General features: G+C 49.7%; 1 protein-coding gene across 6 annotated transcripts in view; it reads right to left on the bottom strand.

The window, feature by feature from the left end:
* The window catches only part of lrrc9 (leucine rich repeat containing 9), a 389,985-nt gene that overhangs the window by 134,882 nt on the left and 232,402 nt on the right, over positions 1-22,701 (bottom strand). For all 6 annotated transcript variants that reach the window (XR_011938366.1, XM_072491694.1, XM_072491713.1 and 3 more), the window contains exon 24: positions 7,681-7,811. Coding sequence is in view for 5 of the 6 variants with exons in the window: in XM_072491694.1 (XP_072347795.1) it covers positions 7,681-7,811 (131 nt within the window). In the remaining variant the exon portion in view is untranslated. The remainder of the gene's footprint in view (positions 1-7,680; positions 7,812-22,701) is intronic.

Here is a 22,701-nt window from a genome sequence, read left to right as displayed (position 1 = left end):
AGCTCAACCCAGCAGCTTCAGAACCGAGCAACGGCCATTGTTCCTCTGACTGAGTAGGTGCCCGAAACTAAGTATAGGCTTTTAGTAATAGTGATAGTTACGGTTGTAGAGTTTTATGCATGAGTAGATTTAACTGTGTGTAAATAAATGAGCATTGCTTTTGAACTTACTAACTGGTGTATCGAGTCTTTGATCAGTATTCGGTTTTGAACCTTGTGGCGGTGTCGAAAGATACCAGGCGACTCTTGAGCAAACGTAATTAAATAGAGCCAAATTAAGAGAAACAGCAAGATAGCAACAAACCTTAATGGGATCCAGATGTTTAGTTGCTGGGATGGCGTCTAAGTCATCTTGAGCTGTGAGGTAGTACTTCAGCTGCAAGGCTAGAACAGGATAAGGCGAGTGACACGGACACATCACTAGGTCATGGTAGTGGCTTTCTGGTTGAGAGTGGGAAGTCTACTATAGTTGGGCATTTCTCATTAACCAGTTTAGATCTCTCTGGACACAGGAAGGAGGAGGAATGCAGGAAAGAGGCTGCATTCAATGCTGTGTTCATGATGGCAGTGCTCCGATTGCGGAAGAGAAGGCGTAGCCGGTACTGCCTGGCTCAGGTTTGAGGGGACCCCTAGCCTGAAGTCCTTCATCCAGAGAGCCACCAGAGGATGAGGAGGTCATAGAATCATAGAATTTACAGTGCAGAATGATGCCATTCGGCCCATCGAGTCCACACCAGCCCTTGAACAAGCACCCTACCAAAGCCCATACCTCGACCCTATCCCCATAACCCAGCAACCCCACCTAACTTTTTGACACTACAGGGCAATTTAGCATTCTATGATTCTATGAGCATGACCAATCCACCTAACCTGCACATCTTTGGACTGTGGGAGGAAACCAGAGCACCTGGAGAAAACCCATGCAGACACGGGAAGAACGTGCAGACTCTGCACTCGGGAATCGAACCCGGGTCCCTGGCGCTGTGAAGCAATAGTGCTAACCACTGTGCTACCGTGCTGCATCCCATGAAGGAGACCTGCCCAACCAAGGCTCTACCAAAGACACCTTTCCTATTTGGAGATGAGCGAGAGACAGTGTTGCATCTCTCATCTCTTTCACATTCTGCAGAAAGATCTAATGCCACATGGACTGGGAGGGCATCTTCTGCCAGAGCCCCTGAAGGTCGCCATGCACTCAATATTTGCAAATGGATCATTCTATGGACCCACAGGGGACCTATCTCCCATCTCTTGCAGTCCTCAACACAGAAATGTATCAGGAGGTGACAGATTCCCTCTACAGTAAGGCTCATTATGAGAAGTTCACAATGGACAATGCTAGCCAGGCTGCTAGATTTCTTGTATTTGCAGCTATCCTAGGCTTCTCTGGAGTGCAGGGTGCAATTTGTTGTGCACCTATCACTTTAAGAGTTCAATGGTAGCCCCTGATCTTCATTAACAGGAAAAGGTTCCACCCCCTCAATATGCAGCTGGTGTGCAACCAACAAAGGCACTTCATGCATGTTTGCGCCAGGTACCCTGGGAGTTCCCATGACTCCTACATTCTGGGTCACTCCTCAGATATTTGAGGGACCGCAGCACCTACAGGATTGGCTGCTGGATGATAACGGTTACCTGCTGAAAAGGTGGCTCATGACATCAATGCATCATCCTCTAAGTTCCTCACAGGAGAGATACAACACAGTGCATTGCGTGACAAGATCCATTATAGAGCACATCACTGGCATCCTCAAGATGTGTTGCGATGTTTGGACCTCTCAGTTAGGGCTTTGCAGTATTCTCCACAGACGGTGTCCCACATCACCGTGGTCTGTTGCGCCCTGCACAATCTGATGCTTCAAAGGTGAGATCACTTGCCAGAGGGGGACATGGAGGAGGCTGAGAACTCCTCGGATGATGAGGACCTGGAAGGGTTGTAACCTGAAGAACCCGAGGGTCACCAATCACATGATGATCCCCTCGAAGCAGCAGGACAAGGAAGACATGATCGTGAGACACTGAGCCACAAGGTTCCAAGGTCCATGCAAGGGTAACCAAGCACATATGGTCTGTCCCTTAGTGCCATGCCAGTGCTCAGAAATGTGTTTCCAAGCAGTGACATTGAGAGAAAGATCTGCATAGCCTTGAACCTGCAATCTGCATGTATAACCAGGTCCTAATATTTGGAAAGATCAGTAGCCAAAGCTTTATGTAACTGGTCTGGGCAGTGGAAGACAGCTCTCCATTGCAAACCCTTAGTCTACTGGACTTGATGCATTTGTGGCCACCTGAAGGCAACGCTTGTTGCAGTGACAGAAATGTGCACATGGTTGGAGTTACCATCATGGCTGCAGGTCTTCCACTTTGGCACAAAGAACTAAGACAGCTGATTGTCAATGAGACTCCATCACTGGTAACTGTCCAAGGCACAAGAATGCACTAGTCCAAGGTGTCTTGTGAGGAATAAAGATTTCACACTCAAACTACAAACACTTTCAGGGAAGAGCTGAACACATATCCCTGACATTACAAGGGATGAGTAACTAATATGAGCCCACTAAAATCACATGAATCGATGGCTTAGAAAGGAAGCCATTCATCGAGTGGGAGCTTGTGTCATCCTCGCAATAAGAGGGCACGTAGAGAATATGCATCATATGCATTCAAATGATGAGACCATTTTCATGAGGAGCAAATGTATAAAGATGCTTTTTATATATAAATGAGTGAACACATATGCCCCTATAGTGAGATCAATGTTTCTAAATTTTTCTAACCCTATTGCTATGCCTAGGTACAGCCTCAGCATCCGCGGCAGACGTGGAGGCAGCTTGCAGGCTTTGACACCTGTTGTCTATGATGACCTTGGCGATTGGAGGATTGAGGCGTGGAGGGACATGGCCTATTTTGGGTCTCCTGCTGTGATACATGTACACCCTCCTCAGCCTTTGGAGCTGGAAGTGACAGGGTCACAGACAGAGGGGATTGGAATCAGCGGTCACTGTTGGAGTCACCTGGGTGCATGGCCCTGGGGTATCCAGCTGATTGCCCCCTCTGTGGTGCCCGAAAGCCCTTACCTAATTTCATGAGGAGTAGGGCAACTGGAATAGATAGAGGTGCCACTGATGGATGCTACCTCAGCCTAGAGTACTGGTCCATATACAAATCCAACAGACTTTGCTGGACTAAGGTCTTCAAGGCAGCTACTATCCTTTCCATGTAGACCACATGATGCTTGCATGTTGGAGCCAAACATCAGACAGAATGTGGACAGACTCCTCCATCCTTCTGTCTGCTGACTGCCTCTCCCAACTCTGCATTGTGGTCTGGCCGCCTGTCTTTGCATCACCAGCGTGTTTGTGACAGTCATTTCTAGGGGCTCAATATCTAACTCAGATATAGCGGGTGCCTATTCTCTAGCAATCCTCCCAGTGCCAGATTCCTGGGCTGTCTCTGCCTCTGACTGTTGCAGAGACATGTCAGTGAGTGATTCCCAGAATGTGACCCTGGGCCTAATCTGGATGTATGACCCACCGAGGGGTGTGTCTTTGTGCTGGGTAGAGTGCCGTGAACGTAGCGACTGATGGGTGCCCTTCAAATAAAACCTCATCATCCTCCTCCAAGGTGGCCTGGAGGCTGGTGCTTTGTTGGATTTGCTGGTCTGTCTGGACCTGATTGAGGCTGGCTGTAAGGGATAAAAGATAGATATAGGTCATGAACAGACCAAATATAACAATTCAACGAGGGATCATTGCACTGGCTTGCTGGAAGAAGCCGATCTCGCTTTCACCACAGGAGTGATCTCTGCCTTCCCCTGACAAATTGACAACATCCTCCTTGGATTTGGAGAGCTCCTGAATGTTTGCCATACCTCCTTCAGTCTGGGATTTCTCCATCTTGTTGTGGGCAAGTTTGGCCTGCATGAAGACAAATGGATGTACTGTGATGAGAAGGGATGGAGCAAAGGTAGGAAGCATGCATGCCTACTGTGTGCGCTAAGCCTTCCCCAGTAAGAACTGAAGATATTGTTTGTGCAGAATGATAGATGAGATGCTGGTGAATAGGCTTTTAATGCTGATATCTCCCCTGGTAATATTGGGTGGGAAACCCCGTTGACAACGGTGGGACCGGTGGATCCCACTGGCAGGCCGCCTCCGCTGACGAAATACACAGGGCGGGGTGAACGGTAAATCCCGCCCATTGTGTACGATCCCCGAGCTGTGTGAAGCTTTGAGTGCATAATGCCATTATGAGAGCGTGAGTTTGGAGTGAGCTGAAAGTTAACTTACCCTGGCAGTTTGGATGAGATCATCAATCCTCTTCCTGCACGGATGCCACTTCTCTGGTGTCCGCCTTAGCAACTGTGTCTCAGGCTGGCGCATTGATAGACCTCCCGGATCTATCCCCGGGATAAAGAACTTACAGTGCTGGCGGTCACCTCTAGTTAAATTCTCCAGAGAGATGTGCCTAAACCTTGCTGCACTTTTTCTGTTCCTTGGGGCCACCACCGGAACTTCTGACCACACGGCTGGACTACAGAGACTAATGTGTGTGGTCAGGTGGCATTTAAACATGACACCAGGAACCTAAACCCCAGAGGACGAATCAGTGCCCGTCCCGTCACGTGATTCAGCCAGCTGCTCGCCTATGCATAATTAATGAGGTTTCAAGTGGAAGATCGGGTGTGGGAACCCAACTGACTGATCAGCGGGAAACTTGTGCTAATGCTGCCTGCCACTGCACTTTGGCTCCAGAATGGAGAATTCCATCCAATTTATAAAAATATATTTTTATTGAGTTTTTGGTATACAAAACAAATATAAATATGGACAAACAGAGAAAACCAAAAGTAAAAATAAAACTATTTTCCCATCAGGCGGCTTCAACTATTTATGTACATACATTGTAGTTTTTTTCCCCCTTACATTATTTGCAATGGCGGTTGTGGATTCCCGTGTTTCATTCCCCATGGGTTTTCTCTTTTGTTTTGTTCCCTTTGGTTCAGGTCGTTGCCCCTGCACCCCCCCGGTGTCTCATGCTTCTTTTGTCGGGCATGGTTGGGTTCCATGTTTCCCTGGCCCTCCTCCCCACTTCCCCCTTCCTTGCTGGGTCGTGGCTACCCCCTCCTGTTCTTTGGCGTTTTAGTTCTTGGCTACAAACAGGTCTTGGAACAACCAAATGATGGCTCCCCCGTTTTGTGGAAGCCTTCCTCCGACCCTCGGATGGCGAATTTAATTTTCTCCATTTGGAGAAAGTCTGACAGGTCGGACAGCGAGTCTGCAGCTTTGGGTGGTACTGCTGATCGCCAGCTGAGCAGGATTCTAAGGCGAGCGATTAGGGAGGCAAAGGCAAGGGCGTCAGCCCTCCTCGCAATGAAGATTCTGGCTGTTGTGATTCCCTGAAGACTGCCACATTTGGGCAAGACTTCACCCTCATCCCCACCACCTTGGACATTGCCTCGAAGAAGGATGTCCAAAACTCAAGATAGTCTTGGGCAAGACCAGAACATGTGAACATGGTTGGCCGGGCCACTTTGGCACCATTCGCATTTATCCTCCACCTCCGGGAAGAACCTGCTTTTTCGGGTTCTGGTTAAGTGGGCTCTGTGTACCAATTTTAGCTGCATAAGGCAGTGCAGTAATTCGTTACAGAATTCCCACCCTTTTGTTACCCCCGGTCAGCTGGAATCTTTCTGTCAGTTCTTCGAGCGTTGTTAGCCTGTTGTTGATGTAAAAGTCCCTAACTGTCAGCGTCCCCCCATCTTGTCTCCACCTTTTAAAGGTGCCGTCCATAGTCGCCAACGTGAACCTGTGGTTGTTGCAGAAGGGGTTTTGTCGGACATTTTGGTTAACCCGAAATGCTGTCACAATTATTCCATGACTGGATGTTGCTGCCACCACTCGGCTCCTTGAATATTTGTTAGGTGGGGATGGGAGTGCCGCTGTGGCTAGGGGCCGGAGGGAGATCCCCCTGCAGGAGTTTTCCTCCATAAGCACCCACTCGACTTCTGGCTCCTTTATCCACCCCTTTACTCTCTCCGCAGTCACTGCTCAGTGGTAATATTGCAGGTTTAGGAGGGCTAGGCCATCCATGGACCTCATTCTCTGCAGTACTCTCTTTGGGATCCTTGCGTTCTTCCTGCCCCACAGAAATGCCATAATCAGTTTGTCTAGTGAATTGCAAAAGACCTGGGGATGTAGATCGGGATGGATTTAAACAGGAAGAGGAAGCTGGGCAGCACGTTCATTTTAATCATCTGCACCCTCACCGTCAGGGAGAGCAGGAGTGTGTTCCATCTCTGCAGGTCCTTTTTTACTTCCTCCATCAGGCTGATCAGGTTCCACTTGTGGATCCCTGTCCAGTCATGGGCAATTTGGATCCCCAGGTAGCAGAATTTGTGTTGGGCCTGTTTAAAAGGCAACCACTCCAGCCCTGCCCCTCCCCCTTGCGGGGTCACCGGGAACATCTCACCTTTGTTCAGGTTAAGTTTGTAGCCCGAGAAGGCTCCAAACTCTTTCAAGAGTGCCATGATTCTTTCTATGCTGCTTCGCAGGTCCGAGATGTAGAGGACCAGGTCATCTGCATAGAGTGAGACTCTGTGCTCTCTGTCTCCTCTCTGAATCCTTTTCCAATTGCCGCCCTAAGCGTGATTGCTTGTGGTTCGATCACTAGGGCGAACAGCAGCGGGGATAACAGGCACCCCTGCCTTGTGCCTCTGTGTAGCTGGAAGTACTTAGAGAAGGTGGTATTTGTCTGTACACTTGGAATGGGAGTATTGTACAGGAGTTTTACCCAAGCGGTGAACCCTGTTCCAAGCCCGAACCACTCCAGTACCTCGGTGAGGTACATCCATTTGACTTTGTCAAAGGCCTTTTCCGCTTTCAGGGAGACGATCACCTCTCTCCCTGGCTGGGGGTCATGATCACATTCAGTAGGCTACTGATGTTCGATATTAGCTTCTACCTTAACAAAGCCGGTCTGGTCTTCTGCTACCACCTCTGGTATGCAGCCCTCCAGCCTTTTGGCTTGGATCTTGGCCAGTATTTTCACGTCTGTGATTAGAAGCGAGATGGCTCTGTAGGAACCGCATTCTGTTGGGTCTTTGTCTTTCTTAGGTATCAGCAAGATGGAGGCTTGTGCTAGCGTAGGCGGCAGGGTCCATCCAATATGTTTTTAAAAAGATTTAAAGTACCCAATTTTTTTTTCCAATTAAGGGACAATTTAACGTGGTCAATCCACGTAACCTCCACATCTTTGGGTTGTGGGGGTAAAACCCACGCAGGCACAGGGAGAATGTACAAACCCCACACAGACAATGACCAGGGGACGGGATCGAACCCGGGTCCTCAACGCCCTAGCCAGCAGTGCAACATCCAATATTTTTAATGTGACATAAGCACTGTATATCCTCTCCAGCTGGCAAAAGTAAGTTTAAAACTGTCAACCATATTTCATAAACAAACAATAAAATATATACAGTTTATATGATTTGTCTTGTGGCAAATCTCCCAGAGTGACATCACTTTTGGTCGATACAGTTGAGAAAGTTCAAAACTTTGATCCATGTAATGGCTTGAAAGAGAACTATGGCACACATAACCAAAAAGCTACACACGCATTAGAAAAAGCATTGCATTTTGGTTCAATGTTTCAAGATTCACACTATGCCATTATAGATTACCTGATTGCTGATTCAGACATTTCCAACTTTAAGATTTCTGAAAAGTTTGAATGTCCTAGTTTCTCTGTCACCATATCAGCGGTGAGTCTACCACCAAAAACATCTTTTGCATTTTCAGATTCTCCTGGTTCCTGCACACAATTTAAAAAAAATAGATTTTAAAGGGCTCCAACTGCATTTACACATGAATGAACTTCGGATGTAAAATGTTGCTGCAAATAAATTGTTAATTTATAACTATGGATGGGTTTCAGATCACTCAGCGAGTCTGGGCTGCTGTAGAAAATAAATATTGTAGTCTGAAGCTGTGGATTGTGATGGTAGAGGATCCAACTTTTTTTCCATCACATGGCTGACCAGGAATCTCTCCCAATCTTACCGCCTGCCATTAATGTATGTTGGAAGGATATGTAGTTTGAAAGTCAACTTGCTTTCCCACGTTATGAACACACCATCCTTGGCCATCAAGTCCTGGGGTGGGACTCGATCCCAGAGCTTTAGAGTCAGATAGGCAAGTGCTCCTTGATATAGAGAGGCAGCACTATGGGCATTTGGTGGAATTTAAATTCAATTAATTAGTCCAGTTCAATTAATGGATCTAGAATTGAAAACTTGTCTCAGCAATGGTGGCCATGAAACTATAAATTGTCGTAAAAGTCCATCTGACATTGTTACCTTATTTAAATTAATGATAATCAATGAGGATATGTGTGATGTCGATGCCAATGGCAATGACATGACGTAAATCATGACATAATTTGCAGTAACTGGCCCTGAAAAAGAAACAACTTTAAAATGAAACAACGATAAGCAGGGTGGCTTAAAGCAAAGCAGTGGCGCAGAGGTATTATCATTGGACTAGTAATCCAGAGACCCATGGTAATCCTCTAAGACCCTTGGTAATCCTCTAAGGACTCGGGTTTGAATCTCACTACAATAGATGGTGAAATTTGAATTCAATAAAAATCTGGAATTAAACGTCCAGTGATGCCCATGAAACCACTGTCGATTGTTGTAAAAATCCATCTGGTCCACTAATGTCCTTTAGGGAAGAAAGTCTGCTGCCCTTACCTAGTCTGGCCTACATGTGATTCCAGACCCACAGTTATGTGGTTGGCTCTTAAATGCCCTCTGAAGTGGTCTAGCCAGCCACTCAGTTCAAGGCCAACTAGGGATGCGCAACAAACGCTGGCCCAGCCTGTGACACCCACATCCCAAGAGCGAATTTAAAAAAATCTTATTATGTATTATTACATGAAGGCAAGTTGTAATGACTGAACTAAGTCTGATTGTAAGTGTTGCTCTGTATGGAGACATTAGAACCGAAGTGGCATTCCACAAGTTACTGTAAATGCAGAACAAGAGTCTACAATCAGCGAGCTGCGACATAATTTCCCCCTGAAATAAAGACATTTTACACGAAGGAGAATACACTGATGAACAAGTCTACAATTGTGACAAGTCAGCCCTGTATTGTAAAATATTACCAGGGGAGACAGCACAACAAAAACAACACCAACAAATGTCTGGGCTTAAACAGATAAAGACAAGGCGAACACAGTCCTCCCTTGCTACAGCAAAACTGGAATATACAAGTTAAATTATCAAAAATTAGCCAAAGCATGCTGCTTTCATCATCTAAACCTATAATCACTTCCATGCCAATACTCAAGTAGTATCAAAGCATGAACGGCGTAATCAATTTTTGACCAGTTCCACCATAAATTCATACCAAACATCAGAAAACATTCCTGATGGAACAAACTACCGGAGAAGGCCGTCTTACTGCTCAACAATTGCATGCATACCCACCCCAGATAATCTAGTAACAAGAGATATGAACATTACATTCGATGACATCAAAAATTCAATCCTTTGACTAAGGCATCGTATCAACCTTCAGAGTAGCTGGCAAAGAGAACGGACCAAGGGAATGGTTGACAGTAAGGATGACGTGACAATCTGTCCAAAGAAACTCCATGTGAAAGAGAATTCTACATATGAGGCCATGCCTGTCAAGGAGTGCCAATCAACTGCATCAAAACCATCTGGAGATACGCCATGGGTGTTGCATTCCAGCCACAAACCAACAGCAGTGAGCTGGAGGATTTTGAAGATTTCAATGAAGAATAAATACTTGAAAGCGAGGAGAGTTTTAGACTATGATGGATTCAATGCTAATTGTACTTGGAGTCAAATTAGATACTAATGACATCAATGCATGGCTGAAAATCAACACCGAAGCAACTACAACATGATGATGTCAAATTATCAAATATTGGCTAGTGTAACAAATCATGGCCGGCATTCTCCGGGCCCCGCACCGCAATCGTGCGGAGAATGGGGCATCGGACCCGCGACGCATTCACGCGATTCTCCGTCGACCGGAGAATCGCCGTCAGCCACGCGTGCGGTCAACGCGGCGCCGGTCGGGGGCCGTTGAAAGAGGCCCCCGTGACGATTCTCTGCGGTCGACCAGCTGAGTTCCCGCCAGCGTGGTTCTCGTGATTCCACCTGGCAGGAGCTCGGCGTCACAGCTGTGGTGGCCATCCTGGTGGGGGGCGGAGGGGGATCAGTCTCCCGGGCGGCCTCCACGATGGCCAGGCCCGCGATCGGGGCCACCAAATGGCGGGTGCACTCGATCTGGGAGGGGGCCTACCTTCTTCCACGCTGGCCCGCTGTATGGGTCCACCATGTTTCACAGGACCGGCGCCGGAGGCGGCCCCACGCACATCGAACCCGCGTTTGGAAGTGCAGGACCTCGTATCGGTAGCAGGAGCTGCTTGGCGCATGCCAGTTCCCTGCTAGCCCCCTTAAAAATGGAGAATCACCCCAAACTTTATAGAAGAAAGTCCGGAGTGATTCGCACCCATTTTCTGGCGGGCGTGGGGACATATCCCCATATTGGAGAATCCCGGCCCATATCCCTCAAGATATCTAAGAAGCTGAGGAGGATGATGACAATGCAGCCAAGACTGAGCTGCTGCGATCATCCCATACAGTCATCCACTACCTGGAAGAATCACTGAAATGATTGGAAGACAACAAAATGTCAACTGCTGCTAGTGTGACAAAATTTCAGAACATCCCCTTCCTCCCCTCCCAGGCATCAAGGCACACCTCCACCTCTCAGGCACACCTTCCCTTCGCTAGCATCGGGGCACTCTAACCCCCCTCAGGCAATCCCCCCCCCCATTAGCATCGAGGCACTCCCCGCCCCTCAAGCATCCTCCCCCCAACCACACAGGCATCAGAGTGCGCCTTCTCACAGGCACCAGGGCACGCTCCCCTCCCCACCATACACAAGGGCCCTTGTGGCAGTGCCAGGAGCAGTGGGCATGTCCCTCACCATCTGTGGGCTATAATTACCCCGGTGTGGTCATCACGACTGGTTTTCCTATTTGAAAACTAGTAATCATTTGTGTCAGCTGGGTGGGACGATATGCTGAGAGCGGAAGTAGTGGCATTAAGCCTGCTAATAATAATGAAATACATTATATCTTTGCTAATTAAGCTTGCACCCTTCCTGAGTGTGAATTGCGTCATTGGAGGGGGCGGGGAAGATTGCGTCTGAAAATTTCTGTGCAAATTCCGTTTTGGGCCTCTCGTGAGATTTAACAGCCATCACGGAGACCTGCGCCTGTAGTAGTGGGGCTACTGAATTGTGGTCCCTAGTTAACAAATGCAAGGGGGAAAATTAAATGTGAACAATTAAAAATTGGTGACTTCTTCAACATGCATGCATTCATTCAATAATGGCTGACTATGCATGTATATTCACATTTCTGTTACCAGAAGATAAAACTGTAAGCTATTTGAAATGATTGTCTTCATTTAATACGTTTTATTGTTCTGGTTTGGCACTTTGAAAGGACGTTATGTGGACTGTCTCATGATGTGGATTATGTTATAGCAGGATCCCAGTGTACTCCTTCACAAAAAGAGTGAAGAAATTTTAAACTCTCTACCAAAAATAGTAATTGATACGAGATCAGTTGTTAATTTAGAATTGAGATCAATAGTTTTATCCGCCAGAGAGAGAGACATTAATACACCATGCCTACGCCGGAGTGTAAGTCTACACCCATGAGATGGGTGGAACAGTTATAAAGGAATGCCTTTGCCGGAAATAAGCGAATGAACCAGAAATCTCAACCCTTATCCGAATATTAAAAGCAGTGCTCAGGCTAAGTGGTTAATCTTCCAGCTTTGGTTTTTGATAAGCATCTGATTTGGAGTTTTGGGAGTACTTTCATCATCCTTAATGTAATCGACTATTTAAGATCGAGTGTCATTATTAGTATTCATGTCCTTTGATTTTGGTGCAGCAAATATTTTTTGTTTAAAACCATGAATCTTGTTGCTTCATTCTTTAAGCAAATACTTGAATATTTTGAGATTCTAAAACAATAAAAATTTACTGGTCTCTCTTGAGACGATAACAGCAAAAAGGGGTCCAGGTCATGGAATTCAGCTGGCATTTGACCCACAATTTTGCAGATAAAATGCGTTCATCATTTTCAGAAATGCACCTCAGAAGGATCCAGAATTTTAGACTATTTTGTGTTCATCTGATGAACCTAGTTGTTATACATTAAAAACCCACAGAAATGCCACAGTGGCAATCCCACTTGGAGCCAGCAAGAAAATCAAGAAGTTACATTTTCTGTGCAACTCCTTCAATACACGACAGTTCAAACCCAAAACAATAATCACTTTGCATGCCACATCCACTTCCATGAACATTGTAATTGGGGTCATACAATCAGTATATGACTCAGATTTTAATCAGATTTAAACAGCCCCCTGCCAGTTTTGGGCAGGTGTTGCTCTGTCTGAAAACTGAATTCTGATGTTCAAGTACATAGAACAGTTTGCTTTAAGTTGTCACCAGAAGGATCTGAACAGGTTGGGTAGCAGTTTTCAAAGGATCAAATCCAGGGAGCAATTTTATTTTTTTCAATATACTACCAGATGTCAAAATGCCCCAGAGTTCCAGGCCCTAGAACACCACTGCTCAGAGCACGTCTGACTCTCCAGAACCCCATTCTCCCAATGTGGAAAGACAAAGGCCAGCCCCTCCTCACCCTGCTCCCAGTCTGGCATCCCCTCCTTCAAAGTGTTGAGATGCTTCACTACTGCTAGATCCAGAGAGATTGCCCAGTAAATGAAACAATGCAATCCATCCCAAAATGCTCCTTAAAAATGGCAAAGCTACACTCTAATGTTACTGAAGCCTGATGATGGATTCTCCAGTTGTTTCAGCAGATGAGCATTCAGCAAAAGAAACAAGGTTCACTGTCTACTTTGATGTCATCTCATTGTCACTTTAGACCAAATTTTGATTTGTACAATTGATTGAAAATACTGCATATGAAGTCAGTGTTGGAGGGATGGATGGAGGCATTGGCTTTGTGCCACAGTACTTTGTTCTGAATGTACTTGACTCTGTTCTTCTCAAATATCAAAATCACTTTTGATAGAGACTTCTCCATTTGGATCTGTTCAAGGTTATTGTTTCTCATGTACTGCGATCCAGCTTGTAAGTTCTGAATTTGGCTTTCAGATTGTCTTCATATCTAAATTTGTAATGCCCTGTGGCGTGGGTTCCTATGCCCAGCTGGCTGGAGTGTACTGCCGTTAGCATGCGGGAATCTTTCATGCAAACCACATGACAGGCCCAGTGAATGTGAGCTCTAATGAGCATGCTAGGAATGCAGCACTTTGCAATATTGGTGCTGAAGATTTTGTCCTGCCACCTGATGCTGTAAATAGCACCAAATAAGCCTTCCTATACTGCTAACTCCCATATGCCTACTGCCAAGCTGGTCATTGATACTCATCAGCTTTGAGAACCCTGGATTTTAAATAAAGCAACACATAGCTGAGGTACCCTCAATCATGACGCTTAGAATGTAAACAGTAAAGAAGGCTTTAATAGACTAAGAATTATGCTAGAGCTGAGACATGTGCTAACTACTGCACAGCCCACAAGGCAGCCCCTTATATATGGCTCACAGATGGGCGGAGCCAGAGTCCCCAGGGTTCCAAGCCCGGTCTTAAAGGGGACATCACCTTACTTGATGACAAGGCAGTAACCGTTCATCACATTCACCCCCTGTTTAAAAAAGAGTCCAGCGGGGGTGAAGTGCCATCATAGGTCCATCCATCTCGGTGGCCGGATCGTCCTCATCGACCTCCTCAGTTCGGGCGGTGGTGCGGCGGGCATGGACGTCCCCGTTGAGGGTACATCCGGGAGCACAGCGGTCGGAGCTTCGGTCCGGGTCGGGGCAGGGGGACTAGGCTGGGCCGGGGGCAGCGGTGCTGGCGCCGGTGGGGTGTGTAAAGGGGGCGCAAGGGGGGGCGTGCGGTAGGTGCTTACCAACGGGGTAGGACCGGAAGGGGGGTGTTGTAGGGGGCGCCGGGTCCTGCAGGGGAGCGGCGCAGGAAGGGGCGTCTGTAGTGGGGGATCCAGCGGGTGCCAGATCCTGGAGGGAAACCGTATCTTGCCTGCCGTTGGGGTACTCAACGTAGGCGTAACTTGGGTTGGCGTGGAGCAGTCGGACCTTTTCAACCAGGGGGTCCGTTTTATTGCACCTCGTGTGCCTCCGGAGAAGAACAGGTCCCGGAGCCATCAGCCAGGGTGGAAGCGAGACCCCGGAGGTAGACTTCCTGGGGAAGACAAACAATCGGTTGTGAGGGGTCTCATTCGTGGCCGTGCAGAGGTGTGACCTAATGGAGTGTAGGGCATCGGGTAGGACCTCCTGCCAGTGGGTGGTTGGGAGACTTCTCGACCGCAGGGCCAGAAGGACAGCCTTCCACACTGTTGCATTCTCCCTCTCCACTTGCCCGTTTCCCCGCGGGTTATAACTGGTCGTTCTGCTCGAGGCGATGCCTTTGCTGAGCAGATACTGACGCAGTTCATCACTCATGAACGATGTACCCCGGTCGCTGTGGATATAAGCGGGGAAACCGAACAGAGTGAAGATGCTGTGCACTGCCTTAATCACGGTGGCTGAGGTCATGTCGGGGCAGGGAATGGCGAATGGGAAACGAGAGAACTCATCGATAACGGTGAGGAAATAGGCATAACGATTGGTGGATGGGAGGGGCCCCTTGATGTCCACGCTCAGTCGCTCAAAGGGACCCGAGGCCTTCACGAGCCGAACCTTGTCTGGCCGGTAGAAGTGCGGTTTGCACTCCGCACAGATCTGGCAGGCCCTGACCATGGCCTTGACCACCTTGGTTGAGTAAGGTAGGTTGCGGGACTTGATAAAATGGACGAGCCGGGTAACCCCCGGGTGGCAGAGGTCATTGTGGCATGCAGGCGGTCATCCTGCGCGTTGGCATATGTACCGCGGGACAGGGCATCTGGGGGCTCGTTGAGCTCCCCTGGACGATACTTGATATCGTACGTGTAGGTGGAGAGTTCGATCCTCCACCTCAAAATTTTATCATTTTTTATTTTGCCCCGTTGCGTGTTATCGAACATATAGGCGACTGACCGTTGGTCAGTGACGAGGGTAAACCTCCTACCGGCGAGGTAGTGTCTCCAGCGCCGCACAGCCTCCACAATGGCTTGTGCCTCCTTTTCGACTGCAGAGTGTTGAACCTCGGAGGCGGTGAGGGTTCGGGAGAAGAACGCTACTGGTCTGCCTGCCTCATTGAGGGTAGCAGCCAGGGCGATGTCTGATGCATCGCTCTCTACCTGGAAAGGAATGGTTTCGTCCACCGTGTGCATAGCGGCCTTGATGATGTCGGCCTTGATGCGGTTGAAGGCCAATTGCGCCTCAGCTGAGAGGGGAAAAATGGTGGTCTTTATGAGTGGGCGGGCTTTGTCCGCATACTTGGGGACCCACTGGGCGTAATACGAGAAAAGCCCCAAGCACCGTTTGAGGGCCTTGAGACTGCGGGGGAGATGGAGTTCCTTAAGGGGGTGCATGCAGTCGGGGTCGGGACCTAGGACCCCGTCTTCCACGACATAGCCGAGGATGGATAGCCGGGCGATGTGGAAAACGCATTTTTCCTCGTTATAGGGTGGGTTAAGGGCTCGGGCGGTCTGGAGGAACTTTTCGAGGTTAGCGTCATGGTCCTGCTGGTCATGGCCGCAGATGGTGACATTGTCCAAGTGCGGGTATGTAGCCCACAAACCGTACTGGTCCACCATTTGGTCCATCGCCCTTTGAAAGACGGAGACCCCATTTGTGACACCGAAGGGGACCCTGAGGAAGGGGAAGAGACGGCCGGCTGCTTCGAAGGCAGTATAGGGGCGGTCTTTTGGTCGGATGGGGAGCTGGTGGTAGGCGGATTTGAGGTCGACTGTGGAAAAGACTCGGTATTGGGCGATCTGATTTACCATTTCCACAATGCGAGGAAGGGGGTACGCATCAAGCTGCGTGAATCGGTTTATGGTCTGGCTATAATCCACGACCATTCGTTTCTTCTCCCCGGACCGGACTACCACCAATTGCGCTCTTCAAGGGCTGTTGCTAGCCTCGATGACCTCCTCTCCCAGTAAACGCTGGACTTCTGACTTGATAAAAGTCATATCTTGGGCATTGTAGCGCCGGCTCCTGGTGGCGACTGGCTTACAGTCGGGAGTGAGGTTCGCGAATAGCGAGGGGGGTGCGACTTGCAGTGTCGCAAGGCAGCATACCGTGAGGGGGGACGAGGGTCCGCTGGACTTCAGTGTCAGGATTCGGTGGCTGCACTGGAAATCCAGTCCGAGCAGCAGGGGGGCACAGAGGTGAGGGAGGATATAAAATTTGAAACGGGTGTATTTGGCGCCCTGGATCGAGAGATCTGCAATACAGTACCCCTTGATTTGTACCGAGTGGGACCCAGATGCGAGGGCTATGGTTTGGGATGCGGGATGGGTGCGTAGGGAGCAGCGCCTTACCGTTTCAGGATGGATAAAGCTCTCTGTGCTCCCGGAGTCGAAGAGGCATGCAGTGTCGCGCCCGTTGACCTGGACCTTCATCATAGAGTTCTGCAGGTGTTTTGGCCGAGTTTGGTCGAGGGTGATCACACCCACTCGCGGGTAGTCCGAGTCCTCAGCGGAGTCGGACTCGTAAAATGGCCACCGCCGTCGGTCGCACGTGTCGAGTCGAAAAGATGGCCGCCGACAAGATGGCCGCTCCCATGATTCGCACGAGGCTGATGACGCGTCAGAAGGGGGCGTGTCGGGTCGGTGCGCAGCCGCATTGCGAGGCCTGTGGGCCTGAGAGCCTGATTTTCGGGCTGGCTGTTCTTTGTTTTTCTGGCCCCTGGGTCTGGCCAGGCAGACCCTCGCAAAATGCCCCTTCTTCCCGCAGTCATTGCAGATCGCAGAGCGGGCTGGGCAGCGTGGGTGTGGATGCTGGCCCTGTCGTAGAAGTAGCACGGTGTGCCCCCATGGTGAGCGTGTCGCCGCGTGGCACAGGCCTGTAATACGGCTGAGTCTGAGGAAGTCCGGGGGGGGGCTTGCAGAGTCCGCGGGGTACGTACCCAAGTTATATCGGGCCACCTCCAGCGAGGAGGCGAGCATTAGCCTGTCCTGGAGGTCTTTTGCCCCGTTTTTGAGCGCCTCTTCATAAGTCGTCGACTTTTCGAGCGTGGTGGAGATTCTGTGACTCACCCGGGCGTGGAATAGGCTCAGCTTGTGTGGCCCCAGGATGGGAATCTCTGCGGAGTCCAGGTAGGCCTCGAAGCACCGCAGCCAGTATTAAAAAATTTCCTTTGCCTCCGGTGTCCGTGCTTCCAGATTGAGCTTCTCTGGTTTTAGGCCTGCGTGCATCCTGATCTAGTTTAGTCTATTAAATTGAGGTACCCTCAATAATGAAGCTTAGAGTGTAAACGGTAAAGAAGGCTTTAATAGGCTAAGAACTATGCTAGAGCTGAGGCATGTGCTAACTGCTGCACAGCCCAAAAGGCAGCCCCTTATATATGGCTCAAAGATGGGCGGAGCCAGAGGCGGAGTCCCCAGGGTTCCAAGCCCGGTCTTAAAGGGGACATCACCTTACATGATGACAAGGCAGTAACCGTTCATCACAATAACAATTAAGGTCACTGATTTACAGCTTTCATGGACAACTCGAAAAGATTATGAAATCTAATCCCAAACGCTAAAACAAAATAAAACAGAATATATTAAAAACAAGACATATAACATTGCTCGGACTGCTGCTCTAGCTACATGCTGAGATCCACATTCAGCACCATGCAGTGATACATGTACCCACTCGACCTCTCTCTCCAGCAACACACTATATCAGTGGTGGGCAACCTGTGGCCAGGGGCCACATGCAGTCCATCTGGGTTCTGGATGCGCCCCAAGAGATATTTTGTTGACTGTTGCCCACGCACAGGGCTGCCACATTCCGCTGGTTTCCATCTGCGTAGTTTTTTTTCCTGCGGGTATGACTGAAGTGGTACACACCTAAAGCAAGGGCAAGTGAAGTGAGGTGCTTGCAGATTGCTCACATCACTGACCGTGAGAGCCGTGGACTGTGAGCTTCGTGCCTTCCACCTGCGTCCAAAGTGTAAATATGTATTTTGTTTTTACCATTTGAATTTTAGGTTATTCTAATAATATATAAATGATTAGACATTTCCTATAACTCAGCATAAAATAGTGTGTATTAAGTGTATTTAATCTTATTCATAGGGTCACAGTTAATGAACAAACTTGTTTTCAATCTTATGGTCCACTGAGATGAAGGGGGGATACTCATGCGGCCCACTTACTAGCCTAGATTGCCCACCACTGCCCTACATCAAAGCTGTCCTGGCCCCCAGTTTCATTTAATTCTTTGTCTCATCCAATGCCTTAACAAGAAACTTTTTCTCTTCCTTTCCAGTGCTAAGGAACGCAAGCTCCAACAACTTGTGGGTATCGACGCCCGTCTGGATCCTTCCTCTCCTTCCCTTCTCTCTAACCACATCCTGGGTCCCTCTGACCTTCCTTTCTGATACTTAAAAATCTGCGCTGAGTGGACTTCCGGTTGCAGCTATGCGGAGCTAAGTCGCACGTTCGGCAGCTCCCGCTAAAAACGGACTTTTGGGCTCTTTTTAGGGCCCATATCGGCACTTGTCCGACGTTTCTCGGTGTGGGATGGGGACAGCAACATTCCCCTGATAGTGTATGGATTGGACTAGGAGTGGGGCGATTAAAAAAGTGGCATTGAAGCAAAGAAAGGTGCGAGGGAGGAGGACCAAGATAGCGGCGGGCGGAGACCAGCCAGCGTGGAGGCAGTGGGTGCAAGAGCAGCAGGGGCTTCTCCAGCGCTGTTTTAAGGAACTGAAAGCAGAGCTGCTGGAGCCAATGAAGGCTTCAATTGATAAGCAGCTGGAGACCCAGACGGCCCAAGAGGCGGCGATCCGGAAGGTCCGGCATAAGATCTCGGAGAACGAGGACGAGACCCTGGGCCTGGCGGTGAAGGTGGAGGCCCACGCGGCGCTCCACAAGAAATGGCAGGTGAGGTTCGAGGAGATGGAGAACCGGTCGAGGCGGAAGAATCTGCGGATCCTGGGTCTCCCGGAGGGGCTGGAGGGATCGGACGTGGGGGCCTACGTGGTCACCATGCTGAATTCGCTGATGGGAGCGGGAGCTTTTCAGGGGCCCTTGGAGCTGGAGGGGGGCCACCGAGTGCTCGCGAGGAGGCCCAAGCCCAGCGAGCCGCCGCGGGCGGTGCTGATGCGGTTCCACCGGTTTGCTGATCGGGAGTGTGTGTTAAGGTGGGCCAAGAAGGAGCGGAGCAGCAGGTGGGAGAAGGTGGAGGTCCGGATCTACCAGGATTGGAGCAAGGAGGTGGCGAAGAAGTGGGCCGGTTACAACCAGGCGAAGGCAGTGCTGCACAGGAAGGGGGTGAAGTTCGGTGTGCTGCAGCCGGCGCGTCTGTGGGTCACTTATAAGGACCGGCACCATTATTTCGAGTCCCCGGAGGAGGCGTGGGCCTTTGTTCAGGCCGAAAAACTGGACTCGGCCTAAGGGTCGGAGACGAGGGGTCGCGGTGGAGGGATGGTTGGGGATTGTTGTGTTGTGTTTTGAGGCGGGGTTCTTTGTTTGTCGGGGGTTGATTGGGCATTGTTTTGATTAGGTCCGCCGGGTGGGCTCGTGGGGGGGGTGGGTAAACTGCTTGGGGGGTTGATGGTCGGTAGGGGAGATGGGGCCTCGCGGTGGAGGAAGAGGCCTGAGTTGGGGGTAGTGGGACCGGGCCTGGAAAGGGAGCTACGACAGAGGAGGCAGGGGCCGGGCGAGTGGAAAACGCGGGCTTTTTCCCGCGCTTAGGGTTGAAGGTGCGGGGCCGGAGCTGGGAATGGCCAAGGGGGAGCTGGAGTTGGTAGAGGAGGTCGGGGCGGGGGTCTGCCGCTGTGGGGAACAGGTCGTGCGGGGGGCGCGGGCACGTGGCTGGCCTAGGAAGGGCTATGGCTAGTCGGCGGGGGAGGAGGGCGAGTAGCCCCCTGATCCGTCTGATAACCTGGAATGTAAGGGGACTGAATGGGCCGGTCAAGCGGACCCGGGTGTTCGCGCACCTGAAGGGACTGAAGGCGGATGTGGCCATGCTTCAGGAGACGCACCTGAGGGTGGCGGATCAGGTAAGGTTGAGAAAGGGGTGGGTAGGGTAGGCGTTTCATTCGGGTTTGGATGCAAAAAATCAGGGGGTGGCGATCTTGGTGGGCAAGAGAGTGTCGTTCGAGGTGTCGAGCATTGTGGCAGACAATGGCGGTAGGTATGTGATGGTAAGTGGCAAGCTGCAGGGGGAGCGGGTGGTGTTGGTCAATGTATATGCCCCGAATTGGGACGATGTGGGGTTCATGCGGTGTATGCTGGGCTGGATTCTGGACCTGGAGACAGGGGGCCTGATAATGTGGGGGTATTTCAACACGGTGCTGGACCCGGCACTGGATCGCTCTAGGTCTAGGACGGGCAGGAGGCCGGCGGCGGCCAAGGTGCTGAGGGGGTTCATGGACCAGATGGGAGGGGTGGACCCATGGAGGTTTGCGAGGCCGGGGGCCAGGGAATTCTCATTCTTCTCCCATGTCCACAAGGCCTAGTCCCGGATTGACGGTTTTGTCATGAGCAGGATGCTGATTCCGAGGGTGGAGGATACGAAGTACTCGGCAATAGCCATTTCTGATCATGCTCTGCACTGGGTGGACCTCGAGTTGGGGAGGAGAGGGAACAGCGCCCGCTGTGGCGCCTAGAGGTGGGGTTGCTGGCGGACAAGGAGGTGAGCGGGCGGGTCCGGGGGTGTATAGAGAGGTACCTGGAGGCTAATGACAATGGGGAGGTGCAAGTAGGGATGGTCTGGGAGGCGCTGAAGGCGGTGGTCAGAGGAGAGGCCCCCAAGCGTGGAATCCTGGATCAGCGATATGGCGGGGTTTATTAAATTGTAGAGGGTGAAATTCGCCTTGAGAGGGTCGGTACAAGGGTTCTTCAGGCGGTGGCAACCATTCCTAGACTTCCTGGCAGAACGTTAGAAGATGGTCAGCGGCAGCAACCAGGGGGGGGGGGGGGGGTTGGTTTGTTGCTATTTTGTGAAAATTTGAATAAACATGATTTAACAACAACAACAAAAAAAATCTGTCCTGAGAGAAGGACTCAGTTTTATCCCCTTATGCCCGCACCCCAATGAATTTTGGCTCAACGCAACATTGAACTCATCTTCAGCCGCCTTCGCCTCTAGCTTCTTTGGGCAGAAGTCCTCCCCGCAAACCACAGACCCTTTTACTCATCCAATATTGTCCCTCCACCTGGATCTTCCCTCTGGCTTTTTACCGCTCTTGATCTTTTCATGGAGAACGACCAATATGGCATCGGCTATTTTAATTTCTCTTTTTCCCTCATCCTCGTTAAGCTGTTTTCCACGGATTTTGTTGCACTCACTTCTCTCAGGTTCAACCTTGAATTTGTTATCAAATCTGCTGACAAGGGCAGTGCTGTTGTTGCGAGCACTTCTGCCTAGCTCTATGTGGACCATGACCCCATCACTGAACATCAAGCCACTTTTTCCAGTACCATCATTGACCTCATCCCATCTTCCCAACTAACCTCAACCCTGAAAAGGCTGCTTCCACCTCCTTCCCAAAATCCACAAACAGGACAGTCCTGTAGGCCCGTAGGAAACTAAAGGTGGTTTTAAGGGATTTAAAGAGATTAAGGGATTTAAGGGATCCCACCCTTCTCTCACTTTCAGATGATCCATCTCTGATGCATCCCTTCCCTTCCTTGACTTCTTGGTCTCCATTCCTGTGGATAGACATTCTACAAATATTCAGTGCAAGTCCACCTAGTCCCACAGCTACCTGAACTACACTTCCTCACATCCTTTCTCCGTTTCTCGGTCTCATCTGTTCTGACGATGCCACCTTACATTACATCACTCTGACATGTCTTCTTTTTTCCTGAACCCAGGATTGGTGCTGAGGATTGGTGCAGACTCGATGGGCTAAATGGCCTCCTTCGGCACTGAAGCAATTCTATGGTTCAATTCCATGATTTTCCACACTCTGTTGCCAGGGCCCTTAACCGTGTCTGAACCATTTCCCGAGCATCTGCTCTCAACCCTTCTCCTCCCTCCCAAAACCACTATAGGATTCCCTTGTTCTCACTTTAAACATAGGAACGTAGGAATTAGGAGCAGAAGTAGGTAATTCAACCGTTCGAGCCTGCTTCAATTAGATCATGGCTGATCTCTTCTTGGTCTCAAATGCACCTCTTGCCTGTTCCTCATATCCCTTTGACCCACTTAAAATCAGAAATCTATCTATCTTCTTCTTGAAGCCATTTAATGATTCAGACTCCACCGCACCATGGGGCAGTGAGTTCCACAAATTCACTACCTTCTACGAGAAGTAGTTCCTCCTCATTTCAGTTTTAAATCTACCGCCTCTCAACCTATATTTATGATCTCTCATTCTAGATTTCCGCACAAGGAGGAACACATTTGGTCTACATTTACGTTATCAATCCCTCTCAGTATTCTAATCACGTCGATCAGATTCCCTCTCATTTTTCTGAACTCCACTGAGTATAAACCA

This window comes from Scyliorhinus torazame, chromosome 2 (assembly GCF_047496885.1).
Source record: "Scyliorhinus torazame isolate Kashiwa2021f chromosome 2, sScyTor2.1, whole genome shotgun sequence".
Lineage (NCBI taxonomy): Eukaryota > Metazoa > Chordata > Chondrichthyes > Carcharhiniformes > Scyliorhinidae > Scyliorhinus > Scyliorhinus torazame.
Note: the sequence above shows the minus strand (reverse complement) of the source record. Positions and strands in the feature narration are given on the sequence as shown.